Source organism: Onychostoma macrolepis, chromosome 11 (genome assembly GCF_012432095.1).
Source record: "Onychostoma macrolepis isolate SWU-2019 chromosome 11, ASM1243209v1, whole genome shotgun sequence".
Classification (NCBI taxonomy): domain Eukaryota; kingdom Metazoa; phylum Chordata; class Actinopteri; order Cypriniformes; family Cyprinidae; genus Onychostoma; species Onychostoma macrolepis.
Genome location: NC_081165.1, coordinates 16,186,930 through 16,201,887, shown reverse-complemented (window position 1 = coordinate 16,201,887; position 14,958 = coordinate 16,186,930). Strand labels below are relative to the sequence as shown.

General features: G+C 39.7%; 1 protein-coding gene and 1 pseudogene across 1 annotated transcript; one reads left to right on the top strand and one right to left on the bottom strand.

The window, feature by feature from the left end:
• Positions 1 to 2,270: 2,270 nt before the first annotated feature.
• On the bottom strand, positions 2,271 to 6,487 carry LOC131549520 (guanylate cyclase activator 2B). Its single transcript, XM_058791788.1, is given in 4 exon segments — positions 2,271 to 3,662; positions 4,852 to 4,908; positions 4,911 to 5,037; positions 6,320 to 6,487. Coding segments are annotated over 4 exon segments (378 nt in total). The 5' UTR covers positions 6,449 to 6,487; the 3' UTR covers positions 2,271 to 3,597.
• An 892-nt stretch (positions 6,488 to 7,379) lies between these two features.
• On the top strand, positions 7,380 to 14,059 carry LOC131549129 (uncharacterized; annotated as a pseudogene).
• Positions 14,060 to 14,958: the final 899 nt, after the last annotated feature.

The following is a 14,958-nucleotide window of genomic DNA, read 5'->3' as shown; positions in this document are numbered from 1 at the left end:
TTGGTTGTCAAGGCACATGTGATTCAAGTTGGTCATTACGCTTTTCAAAATGGCAGAGACACGGACCCTGGTATCTCCAAATAATAAAGCCCATCTTTAGTACCACTATGTTAGCGGAATTTTAGAACCAATGAGATTTCACCATATGTGGGACGACGAGAAAAGATGGAAAAAAAAAAAAAAACACTGGCAGCTTTTTCAAACACATAATAGTGTCACTCATTTCATCTTAAAAATATATATATATTTTTTTTTTCAACGGAGTCACTGAAAGGCTCAGTGGGAAAACTATACTGAAAGGTTTGTGTGGGAGGGGATGATTACATCAATCTACCAAACAGCAGTAAAATAACACCTTGCGCAAGTAGTTCAATATAAAGGGCTAAGCAAATACAACATGGCAAAGAGCAGATGAGAATAAACGAGTAACAGCAACATAAATAACAAAAGCCTAAACACAGCCTCCATCTGTCAACACCCTGCAGGGTTTCAGTAATGCCCAGGACATTTTCCCTACTCAGCTGTCACCATCAGCATGCCCATGTCCAATGCCATTGTCAAAAATAACAGAAGTGAGTAGATCAGGACGAGCACAAGTATGTGATTTCTTGGGATTCAGTTGTGAGATTTAAGGAACTGCATGTTATCACAACGTACCCGCTGCAGGACTTTTGTTTCATTTGATTTATTTATTATTTTGGCATTGAAGTTAATTTGCTTGGCTTGTTTATACACGTATGTTGTTCTGGGTTAGATTATTCCAAGCTCACAGCAGGTCAAGCTTAAACAACAGTTCAAAAGACCCTTTTCAGAATACGCCACCCACTGAGATGGTTGGGTTTCGGTACATCGTTGTGTAATTGGACATAGGATATCTTTAAGAAACTTCTCAACCAGGAACCCTCTCTGTTCATTTATTGAAGATAACATCTCTGCATTGTAGATAATAATTTTTGAAAGAGTAATGGAGTACTGTCAGGGGTCTGCCCTTACACTCTGTTAGTCTTGTGTTTGTTTCCTGTGTCGCTGTCTATGGCTGAGTTGTGTTCCTGTCTCCCTGCCCGGTTGGTCTTGTGCCCTTGTCTTGTCTAGTCCTTTGTAGTTCCATGTTTTTGCCTTGCCCCTTGTTTTTGCCTTTTGCCTTTATTTTAGTATTTCTTCAGTTCTTTTAGTCCTGATCTTTTGTTTTGCATTTTTGCTTACTGTTCTTTTTAGTTGTGTTGGTTAAATTGGTAATTATTTCTTATTTTGTTTCTTTACTTTTTATCAATTCTTTTGTTTTATTTATCCCGCTGCCTGCATTGGAGTATCTTGTGTTCCTGTGGAGCCTTGTCCTGTCTTGCCTCTTTGTGTTTGTTTTGTAATAAACCCTTGTCACTCACTCTGCGATTGGGTCCTCCTGACAGTACACTTTACAAAAATACTTTCAGTGTTTTACTTGAAAACCACATGTTTAATTCTGTGTGTTAATTACTGTTTCTTTATTACTATTTGATAGCAATTTTTTTCTCTCTCTCTAACTAAAGCCTCTGATTATGGACAAGGAACCAAAGAACCAAACCAGAAACTGGCTCTCAGAACAACACTTTAGCTGTTAGTATTCTATGTGGGATTGCCTGATTCACACTCATTTTGTGCTTGTGAAGGGGGGGGGGGAGGATTGATGTTTTTGGACCAGAAACATGCTTAATTCTGTTGATGTGATAAACTGAGCTGTAAACTGCACAGATTATGAGGTGTCAACACACTCATAGTCATTACATTTAGTCATATACCACTTTAAACAAACACGTTTATTCTTCACAAGTGAAATGTGTTTTTGAGCACATTTCTTATTGCATTATGAATTGTTTGGGGCAGGCTGTTTATGCAAATGTGTTTCAATAAACACCAGATCATGAGATGTGAAAACAAATATAGTACATCTGTTCTTCAAGTACACATTTAGCTTACTTTACTAAATTTCTGTCCAGCCGAGTATTATGTGTTCGTAACCTACAGCTTAAGATATTTAGTTGCTATATGCAAAAAGAGTACTTGCCCGAAGGAAATGTAGACCTACCTAAAACTCCCATAGTAACACCATGGAACACCAGCTTCTAATATTCCACAGAGCTGGACAGCAATAAAAGACCAAAACATTATTAAGGGCAGTGCTGTCCTCTAGTGTAAGAGAAAGGTAAATGCATTGTGCCTAGGTGATGATGGTGATTATTATTATTATAAACTTTAGATTGATGATTGTTGAAATGAAATGAACATAGGACATATTATTAAAAGTTTAATGTTCATTATTTTATTATTCTTTTATTAACATTGTTGCAACTGTTAAAATGTTTACAAAGCAGATACAATTTTAGACACTTGGCTTTGAAAGATGACTGTCATTTTAAAATATGCTAACTTCAAAGGGCTATAATATACCATAAATAAACAACTATTCCACTTAATCCCAAATACTTTCCAGAAAATTATTTGGTAACACTTTACTCAAAGCCTTTATGTATAATGCATCATAAAAGTAGTTTTAATTATTAATTATGCCTAATGCACCTTATAATGCATTGTACATCTCATTAATAATTGTAACCACAGTTAATACATTATAACACTTATCAATTCATTGTTGCACTATGCATTTTAAATTCGGTTATATTTATTTACGACAAGATATACTGTAATGTATTACAACGCACATTATGAATAATTATAATGCATTATAATCTTTAATAACACTTTTTAATGCATTATACATAAATGCTTTAAGTAAATTGCTCTTTTGCACAGGGCTGTAGCTAGTGGTAATTATTTTTTAATTTAATTTAATTTAATTTAATTTTATTTTATTTTATTTTATTTTATTTTATTTTATTTTATTTTATTTTATTTTATTTTATTTTATTTTATTTTATTTTATTTTATTTTATTTTATTTTACAAATCAGTAAATAAAAAATTCAGAAATTTGAGAAAACAACAATAACAAAGATTTATTTATATGCATAATTCTTATACCAAAAAAGTATTTTCTTAATTTTATGGCCCTGGACAATTTATAAAAAGGTTGTTTGATTGTTCTGATACAACTTCACAGAATCAACAAGGTGCGTGGAAAAAACAGTTATATTGGGACAATACCAGCAACACTAATGACGTCAAGGGGTCAGAACAAACAAAGGATGTAATTAAAAAAAGGATTTTATTTTGCCAACGTGTTTCAGCACACAGGCCTTCATCAGGGCTAAAAGGACAATATATAGTCAGAAGGTCCGCGATACTAGCTACAACCCAGATTTTGCACATATAGAAATGTAACATTTTCTAAAGTATATGTAATATAAATCGTTTTTAGATTCACTAGGTGGCAGACTCTCCATTCAAAACCAACTTCTGTTTCTGTTTAAAACAAGATCTGGTCTATGTGACCCAAACATTTTATGAAACACATTTAAATAAATATTTCTCTCATTGTTGTGTAAAATTAAATGAGTAATATGTGTTTTACCCTGTTATGTTTTACCCTCTGTTCTGTAGCTAGATACACGTATGATGGCACTGATGTAGAAATGAACTCTGGGATGCTGGGAGTGTGTCCGCTCTAACAGCCAGTGCAGGCCACGTTGGCGCAGATCTCGCAGGGGTCTATAGGACTGACGATTTTCACTGTTGACAAAGCGTTAAAAAGGTCAGCCTTCTGTGTCTAATGACACTGTATTATGTTTGCTGATAATAACTCGACTTATCCAGTCTGAAAACTTCTGGAGTGCTCTCACATTCAGCAAATAAAACAGTCTAGTGTTTAAGATGGCAATAAAAGATATGGCCCATTACAGAGAGGGGCCATGTTTACTAAGAGGCAATTAAACATGCGACAAGATCTCTTTCTATCTGCCTCCCTAAAGTACAGTTTTACTGCTTTAGAGGTTGCTCTTTCAAAGGTTATGACTCTTAATGGAGTTATATTTCATATAAATATCAACTTGACACTTGTTTCTCCTTATATTCCTTCTGAAACTTAAAAAATTGCAGCAAATCAGCATATTGGTATGAAGAAGGATCATGTCACACTGAAGACTGGAGTAATGGCTGCTATATATTTTTTAAATGCATGATCTAGTAAATAATCACAAGCAAGAATTAACAGAGGGGATGAGGAAGTGCTTGATGCACAACTAGAGAAATATTATCGGCCATCAGTGATTTTTTAAATTATTTATTTATTATCCCTGCCAGAGCCGTAATGGCGGCCGCAGCAGCGCAGTTAAGGTGATTACAACCCTCGGCTGCTGTCTGCCAGTCACCGGTGGAGAAAGGAAATGAGTGCCTGGGAGACCGACGGGAAAATCAGGCTGCCCATTAATGCAGCTTTATGACACAGTTGGGAAAAGAATGGAAGTACAAATGTATTTTAAAGATTTCTGTGTGTGTGTCATACATTTCTATGACAAATCATGCTAACTGTTGCACTGACAAGAGGAACACAATTCTAAGCGTTCACGTTTGGCTTTGCTGGTTAGCATGGGCTAGTTACCACTTGCTAGTAGATGCTGTAAACGCAGTATTGAGTCACATGATTCTTCAGAAATCATTCTAATATGCTGATGTGGAAACTGAGATGCATTTTTTTTTTCAGGATTCTTTGATGAATAGAAAGTTTAAAAGAAATCTGCATTTCTTTGAAAAAAAACAGGAATCATTTGTAACATTCTAAATGTCTCTACTGTCACATTTGATCAATGTAATGCACCACTGTTAAGCAAAACAATTAATTTCCTTTAAAAAAAAAATGTTTGAACGGTAGCATATATTATTGTATTATATTAAAGTTTCAAGCCAATTCAAGCACACCAACCCAGACTCTGGAAGACTTCGTCTGCATTATCTTTTTCGCACAGCACCCTGAACTCTCTGGCAGGTCAGGGTCAGCACAAAGGGACTCTGCGTCGCCGTAGGTCTGTTGCGGGTTTGTACTCATGTCAGTCTCCATAAGCTTTTGCAGGGTCTTCACTGCCTCCAGGGAGAAACTGTACCCACTGTCCTATAAAACAGACATCCAATAAGAAGCCAAGAAGTGAATTATTACTTCACTCTACAAAGGAATTTTCTCCCCACATGGGTCTGCTATAAAAAAGTCATAAAAAGAAAGACTTTTTTTACTACACAATTAAACCGACAGATATTTGGATGCAGATCTCCTTACATAATTACTTTGCAGATAGCCAGTGTCTCTTTTAAAGGGGGTACTGAGAGTGAAGAGCTTCTATTAGCCACCATTTAAAGTGATTGATATCGTTGAAAAGAGGAACACCAAAAAAATGTTCATCAATGTCAAGTTCAACTGATATCTACAGAGAATTTTTTTTTTTTTTGTATTTTTAAATGTACTCTGAACACTGAAAAATTAATAACGATCTTGTCATAGTAAGCGCTTAGATGAATATAACCTGTCAAGAACTTATGTGAGTCATATTTATATTAAAGAAATAAGAAATGATAGCTATTTATTTATTTATTTATTTTTTTAAATTTTATAATTCCCAACATTTACAGTTCTTCTCAGTACTATAATAAAAGTATTTATTTGTAGCTAACAAAACATTTCTGGACGCATTGTGGTAATGAGAATTTGGTGGGAAAATTATTTGTGTTTAATGTTTTTGACAGATTCACCTGCTCACACACCAATTGAATATTTTAGGATATGATAAAGTAAAAACTGTTAAAAAAAACGATCCTAGAAATGTTTAATTAACCAAAGATTACACAATGTAAATTTTGTTTCACTTAATTTTTTTATGGTTCTTCTGTAATTCTGTGGTGCAAATTATTATTAGATTTGGACGACTCACTTTTGGTAAGTTTTTATGTTCCACGGTTAGTAGCTCAGTAAGTTGTCAACATACTTTTTTTGTTTTGTTTTTATGAACACCGTTAATGATACACAAAAAATAATGCAATTTTCATATTTAGCATGTCAAACGTCATAAAGAAACATTAAAATAAAATGGAAACAAAACTGTGTTTCACTGTTATTGGAGTACGTTTTACGTGAAATTCTATTTCAGTTTTTCTAATTAAAACCTAGCAATTTTAGTGAAATTTGTTGCACCGTATTTGTCAAGATTCTGAAAGGTATATGTTATCTGTAACACAGAAGGAAAATAACTCCCACAAAGCGCAAATATTTCTCAAATTCAGAAATGCTTTGAGATTGCAGTTCCACAATCAAGCTAGTAATACCTTTCCCCAAACAAACTCCCAATGCAATCCAGCCTCACATAGTGAAAAGAGTTTGTGTGAATGGACCAATTCTGACTTACCATAACCTGCACAGATTGTGAGATTTGAAAGAAGCTTGTGGTCAGGAGGAGGAAGATGATCAGCGCTCTCATTTTCAGCGTCGGACGATCAGTTTTAGAAGAGTGGCTCTGCATGGAAAGCGATTGCATTAAGTGAATTCAGATCAGGTCAAGCTATATAAAGTGTGATTATAGTGTTAATATGTTACTAAGTAAGCTATTAAGACCTGGTGGTCGAATACAGCCTGTTGTTTACATCTTGACCTCCTCTTTGATAACAAAAGAGGATGTACGTGCTTTCTCTATATGAATCATATACAGGCCTGTCAGTAAGTGACAAACTGTACCAGTTATTCTCATAAATCCATCTATTATGAGCACATACAGGACATGGATGTCAGATGGCTGGCTTGCAAACTGGGATTTAGGAATTAGATTGTACACAAGGCCATCTCCCTATAAATTGTAGGGTTGTCAGGGTTTGATAGTAGTGCTTGTACAAATTGATATCAGTTCAGTAGCATGGCTGAATCAGTGACCTGATTTTTCAAGAAACAAACACAGTGTTGGGGAAGCTACAGTACTTTGAAATTGTAGCTTGTCAAAAACATCTTTCTCATAACTTAATAGAATTCAGCTCCAGTTAAGCTACTATGCTAATATACTAACTATAGTAACTATAGTAACTGACAAATTTTTTGCTATTGAAATTTAATTGCAATCAGAGTAGTGTTCGTCTGGGACAAAAACAATGATCTCATTTAGGGCAACAACATTAAACAACATTTGAACAGAAGAAACCTTCTGTTTGTGAAAAATGTATATTAACAGCAGAATTTAGAAAATACACTGTAAAAAGTGATGTTGACTTAACTTAAAAAAATTGAGGAAACCCGTTTGTCAGTCCTGTCTTGTGTTTCCCCTCCTCTCGTGCCCATATTTGGTCTTCCTGTTCCTGTCATTATTAGTTGATTAGTCCCCCGCCGTGTTTGATTGTTCCCCACCTGTTTCAGTTCTCCTCGTTTGATTTCATTCTGTTTATAAGCCCTGTGTTTCCCTGTCTCCATGTCAGCTGTTAATTGTCTTTTTGGATGTCCCATGTCTTCTGTGTTCCTGAGTTTAAATAAAATCTAGTTTTGGTTATATCCCTCGTCTCCCTGGACCCAGAGAGGATCGTGACACCGTTGCCTTAAATTTTAAGTAAATGTTAATAAGAATTAAGTAAAAGTTAATTGAATTGTCAAGTTTGTCAAATTTTTTTTTAAATTTTTTTTTTTTAAAATTATGTACTTAATAATTTTGCAGTTTTTGTATGCCTTTACTTAGAGAGGACAGTAGGCTATAGGTCAACAGGATGGGATTGAGAGAAATCCACAAGTCGGGACTCAAACTCGGGACACCCGAAGCGCAATAGCGCTACATGTCGGCACACTTCCCACGAGGCCATCGGCACCGACAGTGTAAGAATTCTTAAATATTTATTTTAAAATTACTGCAATCATAAAGCACTGATTTTTATTTATATACAAAATAATTACCTCAGCTTGCTTGTACTGTATATAAAATGCAGAAGAGTAGAATGGCAAAAGAAGCAAATGCTGAATTCGGAACCATGTACTACGTCTTGCGCATGATGCAGTGTTATAAAATGGCAGTGCTCAGGTTAAAATAAAAAAACAAGTGTCGAGACGTCTCGTTTCTTTTTTTGGGGCCATTCACACAGAACACATTTTTGCTTTGAAAAACATGATATGAGGGCAATGTATTGGGGGAAAAATGCAAGGCCTCGAGATGCATTTTTTAAAAGTTAAACTTATTTTACCTTCACGTTGCCTTTTTACAATGCGCAAGACACTGCAAAAGATGCGAGGGCAAACTGAATTTATCTAGCACGTTTACCTAAGTTGTGCCCCAAATGACGCACTACGCACTTATACACTATGTACTTATATGCTATGTACTCAACCGTGTAGTCTATGAATTTTATACGTTTTTTTTTGTAATTCATTATCGGAGTAATTAAAGCTGCAATGCATGACGTGTCCAACATTTGCGGTTTGTGGTTAATTAAGTGCATTCGGGTATTTAAAGTGCACTTTTTCTTTTTGCAATTTCCAGTGTGAATCCACTACTCTCACTATTCATACAAAATGACATAGTACATAAGTATGCAAAATGGGATGCACCTAAAGAAAAACAATGGAAAAGTAGTACAGTTGAATGGAAAAACATGTTCTGTGTGAACAGCCTCCATTGCTGAAATCATTGGTCAGGCATAGGATACCTAATATTCACGTCCAAAGCAACACTGTAGCCTATATCAGTCCATTGCTCATCTCAAATTATGTGAAGCCTCTGTGTATCTAGTTTGCTCCTCAATACTGAACATAAACTGAACTGTCAGTCTGTGCTGCATGCTATGCATACACTTAAGCATTTATGACTTGTTTTTGAAACAAAAGTAATTTATTTTAATCATAATCTGTTTATAGTCATAATTATGTTTGAGAAGTGAGCTTGTGTGATCTAATAATGCAAGGAGATAAAACGCAATGCATCTGAGTAATCCTGATAAAACTTGGCCGGTGACACAACAGGATACTTGTACCTGTGCAATAAAACCCACTAAACACAAAGAGATTGGAAAAATTGCATCAATGCATATTGCCACTTGCTTTGCAGACAATATGGCATTTGATGTGTTGAACTCCAGACAGCTGTCGCTCCACGATCAATACAATCTGACTCTACATTTTTACATCTAGCAGCCTTTTGATGACTTGCGTGCTCTTTTGGGAACCATTGTCAGTTTGCCTGCCATGGCCTTCGATTTGGAAAGGTGCAAACTACTATTACTATCAGCAAATGAAGTGTTGACAAAGAGCCTTGAGCACATTTTCTCAAATATATGAGAATGTATTTATATACATATAAAGAAATTTATAATGTCATAAATTCAGTTTCAAATACAACGTAAATGCTGTCATTTTAAACTTTCTATTCACAAAAATATTAAGTTGCAGAATATTTTTCAACATTGACAATAAAAATATCTCTTGAGCACTAAATCAGCATAATAGAGTGATTTCTGAATGATCACGTGCCATGAAGACTAACTAATGGTAAAAGCTGCTGAAAATTCATGAATAAATGGGCATTTTAAAATATTAGTTATTTTAAATGGCAATATTTCACAATATTACTGTTTTCACTGTAGTTTTGATTAAGTAAACGCAACCATGCTGAGCATAAGAAACTAAAAAAAACATTTAAATATCTTACCAACCCCAAATATATTAAATCAGGGTTTAAATGCTAAATCATACAACATATGTTTCCTATATGGGCATCAAAACTGCCAACACCACTGGTAGCTCCTCAAAAGACAGTTGCATGACGCTTCAGACAGCAGTCATGTCTTCTTCTTTTGATGGTTTCAGTACCTTCACCTTAAATTCAAAACAACTACAGTGGGGCAAGCCACGGGGGAAAAAGCGCCTCCTCCTCGACCAAGTGATGCCACCGAGCCCCGCACCTCGGCACGCGGACGCCGGCCTGCAAGATCAACAGCTCACACACCGAGCCATCGAAGACTTCGTTCACCTCCACCATCAAGACAACCAACACCATCCTCAGCATCATCTTACGTCTCCGCTTCACCGTCTATTCCTCCCATAGCAAAATGGACCGTAGCAAGTTTGAGACAAGCTCTGGCCAATTCAGACGTCCGGTTTTCGCGGCGGATGAGTAAAGCCGAGCTCTACAGCCTTTACATCTCCCTGGAACACACCAACACTCCTTCAAAGACAAGTAGAACCTGTAAAAATAAAACCTTACATGTTTCTGGCACTTCTTCTTCCAGGTCCAGTTCCAGCCCCCCACGGTCGAAGAGAAACAGCAGGCCATCAGCAAGCCGGGGCTGCGCCCCAGACTCCGCCCTTCCAAATCCTGTGCTGCCTCACTCCTCGGCTCAACCAGATGCCACAGCTCCTTCAGGCACCGCGCTGCCCGCTACATCGCATACTAACATACCCCATCACCCCTTTTTTTTCCTTTCCTGCTTCTAATCTAGCTCCGGCGGCAGACACTAGCGCGAGGATGCCTCCGCTAGCCGCTCAAGCCCAGGTACCCTACTACTTCTCTTCTTCAACCTCTGCCCCCTTTTTCTCTCAGTGGCCTGCAGCCCTCACCGTAGACGCCGGCTCAGGACTATACCAGCCAGCGACGCAAACCAACTGGCCTCCTCCCTCTCTTCCTTCAACTTTTTCTTACCCCCTACCTCAAGCTCCAGGGGCTAGTGCAAGCGTGAGGCTGCCTCCGCCTTCAGTCACAGCCCCCATTTCCCTCCCTTCCAGCTCTGCTCTCCTTTCTAAAACTCAGTACACTTTACTATCTGCTACATCGCTTCCCGCTCCATCAAATGCCATGGCTTCAGAACCACCTCCCGTGACCCACAACATCAGGTCTCAGATCCTCACAGGTGCAGACACTGATCTCTCATCTCTGCTTTCTCTCCTCCCCGTTGCCGAAACTAATCGGCAAATAGATTGCGGGAATTTCTCTGTCACTCTTAAAAATTCCGTCCCTGCATCCTCTCATTTGCCGAATTCACCATCGCTTTCAGCTGCTACACGGACGTAATCTGCTCAGTATTTCCCCACAGACGGCGCGAACTCAATGATTATCTAGCCATAGTCGCAGAACTCGCGCTGTTCTACGGAGGTGGTCATTTCTATACATACCACAAATTATTCTCTGCCAAATGTGTGGTTCGAGTGGCTCAGTGGAATCAGTGCCCCTATTGGGGCGCGCTGGACCCTGATCTCCACAACAGAGTGTTCCTAGGGTGCCGCAACATAACTTGCGCACTCTGCAGGTCGTTAGCTCACACCACAACTTCCTGCCCTCAAGTTAATCCTGCCATCCCGGCCTGCCCAGACACGGCCCAACACAAATCTACCAGCTACGTCCCACGCTCTGCAACCGCTCATGCAGATCCAGACTATAAGGGAAGTTCAAGGCCTCCCTTCTCAGTCGCTGGCCAGGTCTGTCATAATTTCAATGGGGGGAAATGCAGTAGACAACGTTGCAAGTTTCTTCATGTCTGTAATTATTGCGGCGGAGCTCATGCCCGTCTGATATGCCCAGTCTACAAAGCTGTCAATAAAAAATCTAAAAACTACTTATCGACTCAATCCAGTCAATATTTATCGGCTTTCCACAGAATTATCCCACCACCCAGACACTAACTTCACCAAATTTCTACTTTCAGGTCTCGAAGAAGATTTCAACCCCGGCGTCACATGCCCTCTTTCCAAGAACATAATTTGCGACAATCTCCAATCTGCACTTGCAGAACCAGATGTTGTGACTAATTTGATCAAAAAAGAAATTGAATCCGGTTTTATGATCGGTCTTTTCGATGCACCCCCTTTTGAGTTTTTTCGCATCAGCCCCATCGGCATTGCCACTAGAAAATGTTCGGGGAAAAAAACGCCTGATCATCGACCTATCAGCTCCACACACTTCCCCATTTCCCAGCATAAACAGCCTCATTCCCCTCGAGGAATACTCATTGCACTACCACGACATAGATCAAGCGATCACCATGATAAAAAACGTAGGTCGTGGTGCATGGCTGGCCAAAGTAGACATCACTTCTGCTTTCAAAGTGATGCCTATCCACCCAGACTTTTGGCATCTATTCGGAATTCACTGGCAAGGAAAAATATATTTCTCCGTACGCCTAACTTTTGGATGCAAAAGCAGCCCCAAAATTTTTGATACGTTATCAGAGGCCATTTGTTGGATTCTCTCTAACAATTACTCATTCACCTGCTCGATGATTTCCTAATCATCTCACCTTTCGATGCCATCCCAGCCGCAAACATCTTGACCGTCCAAAAAGTTTTTGCCGAGCTGGGGATTCCCATCGCTCAGGAGAAAACTTCAGGGCCAACACAATTCATCAATATCATCGAACATTCATCGAATTTTTGGGTATCAATTTAGATTATGCCAAATTTCAGGCCTCTCTGCCAAAAGAAAAAATTGACAGAATAATTTTAGTTGCATTCGCTCTAGTAGAAAGCCGAAATTGTTCCAAGCGCGAGCTTCCTTCTCTGCTCGGTCACCTCAATTTCGCAATGCGCATAATTCCCCAAGGCCGCCCCTTCATCTCGCATCTCCTAACACTCGCATCGTCGGTGAAGGCTCTAGAAGACCAAATTACCTTAACTTACGCATGTCGCCACGAACTTAATTTATGGTTAACATTCCTGAAACAATGGAACGGCCTATCTTTTTTTTTTTTACAATGATCTAATTTCTTCCCCCAATGACATTCAACTGTTCACTGATGCGGCCCCCTCCGTCGGTTTCAGGGGATTCTACCAAGGTCGTTGGTTCGCGTCTCCTTGGGCCCCCTCAGCTACTAGACGCTCCTCAGTCCTCAGCACTGTTCGAGCTCTACCCTTTGGTCGTTGCTGCCTTCCTGTGGGGGAAAGATTGGTCAGCACGCAGCATCTTAGTTCACTGCGGTAACGAAGCAGCTGTCCACTGCATAAATAAAGGCCGTTCTCATTCCCTTGCCCTAATGCCACTCCTAAGGTGTCTAATTTGGATTTCCGCTTGCGATCAGTTTATCATAACTGCCAAACATATTCCTGGATCAAAAAATCTAATTGCTGACTCTCTCTCGTTTTATGTTTCAGAGATTCAGATCGCTGGCTCCGGAGGCGGACTCATCTCCCACCCCAGTTCCTCACTATTCGCAACTCATCTTCCCATAAATCATCCTTTAAATCCCCTTCTCAACGCGTCACTCGATTTGATCCTCCAAGCAGTTTCCCCCAGAACCATCCAAACTTATCTAACTGCTTGGAGATGCTTCAAAGCTTTTCACCTCTCGTACAACCTGCCATTTCCCAATTTCTCCCTCCTCTCGATCACATCTTTCGTCTCCTACCTCAACACCTGTAAGAACCTTCAAGCCTGGTCCATCAAAGGTTATCTAAGTGGCATTCAATTTTTCCACAAATTAATCCATGGCGCTCCCTCACCCGAAATAAATAATTCTCAAACATATCTCTTTTGATCAAAGGCATTCAGTGCTCCCATCCTCCAACCCCAGACACTAGACAACCATTAACCTTAGACATTCTTTTCTAAATGCATCCACATTCTCTGCACAGGGTACCACTCACTTCATACCGCTCGTACACTTGACGCCATGTTCATTCTGGCTTTTTTCGGTTTCCTGAGATGCTCTGAATTCACATTAACTTCCAAATTCAACACCAAACTTCACCCAACCGTCTCCGACCTCTCCGTGCTTGACAGCGAAACCATCTCCTATTTCATCAAAGTAAATCAGATCAGGAAAAAAGAGGTCATTTCATTTACATCTTCAACCTCCCGTCACCAATACAACCATACCAGGCCCTCCTTTCTTACCACCAATACAGAAGCGCCCAGTCCACTTCTCCTCTTGACCCTCTTTTCGTCGATGACCGTAACCACCACGTCACACGTTTTTGGTTTCAAAAACATCTAAAACTCACTCTTGTCCAATCAGGCATAGCCGCAGAAAGATTTTCCAGCCATTCCTTCCGAATCGGGGCAGCAACCACAGCAGCTAAAAAAGGCCTCTCGCATCAGCAGATCCAAGATCTCGGTCGATGGTCATCGGATGCCTTCAAGAGCTACATCAGGACCAATCATTTTCACATTAAGAAAGCCCATCTAACCCTGATCAGTTAAAAGATTGTAATACTGCCGCAGCAGTCCCCCGCTCATTTGATACTGCCGCAGCAGTGCCCCGCTCATTCGATACTACCGCTGCCGTGGGCTCTCCCTTCCGGTGCAGCAGAGCCCCTCACCCAGCCTTCCATCGTGCTCCTCATTTCGCCTCCTCGCACAACCTAATTTTTTCACGACAAGCATATTTTGGGGGGCCACTAACAATTTTCTCTCCGGCTGCTGTCCCATGTCATTAGCTTCTTTGGGGGGAGTTCTCTGGGTTCGGGCTCTATCCCGAGCTTGGAGCCCTCCCTCCGGACAGCACGCCAAATATGCTTACTAATTGCTCAATCATATTATATGTTAGTGCGAACTCGTGAATTGCATTATGAGTGAAATAAGTATTTGACCCCTTTGCAAAACATGACATAGTACTTGGTGTCAAAACCCTTGTTGGTAATCACAGAGGTCAGACGTTTCTTGTAGTTGGGCTCCAAGGTTTGCGCACATGTCAGGAGGGATTTTGTCCCACTCCTCTTTGCAGATCCTCTCCAAGTCATTAAGGTTTCGAGGCTGACGTTTGGCAACTCTAACCTTCAGCTCTCTCCACAGATTTTCTATGGGATTAAGATCTGGAGACTGGCTAAGCCACTCCAGGACGTTAATGTGCTGCTTCTTGAGCCACTCCTTTGTTGCCTTGACTGTGTGTTTTGGGTCATAATCATGCTGGAATACCCACAACCCATTTTCAATGCCCTGGCTGGCTTCAATGCCCCGGCCCTGACACGATACATGACCCCGTTCATCGTCCCTTTGATGCGGTGCAGTTGTCCTGTCCCCTTAGCAGAAAAACACCCCCAAAGCATAATGTTTCCTCCTCCATGTTTGACGGTGGGGATGGTGTTCTTGGGGTCATAGGC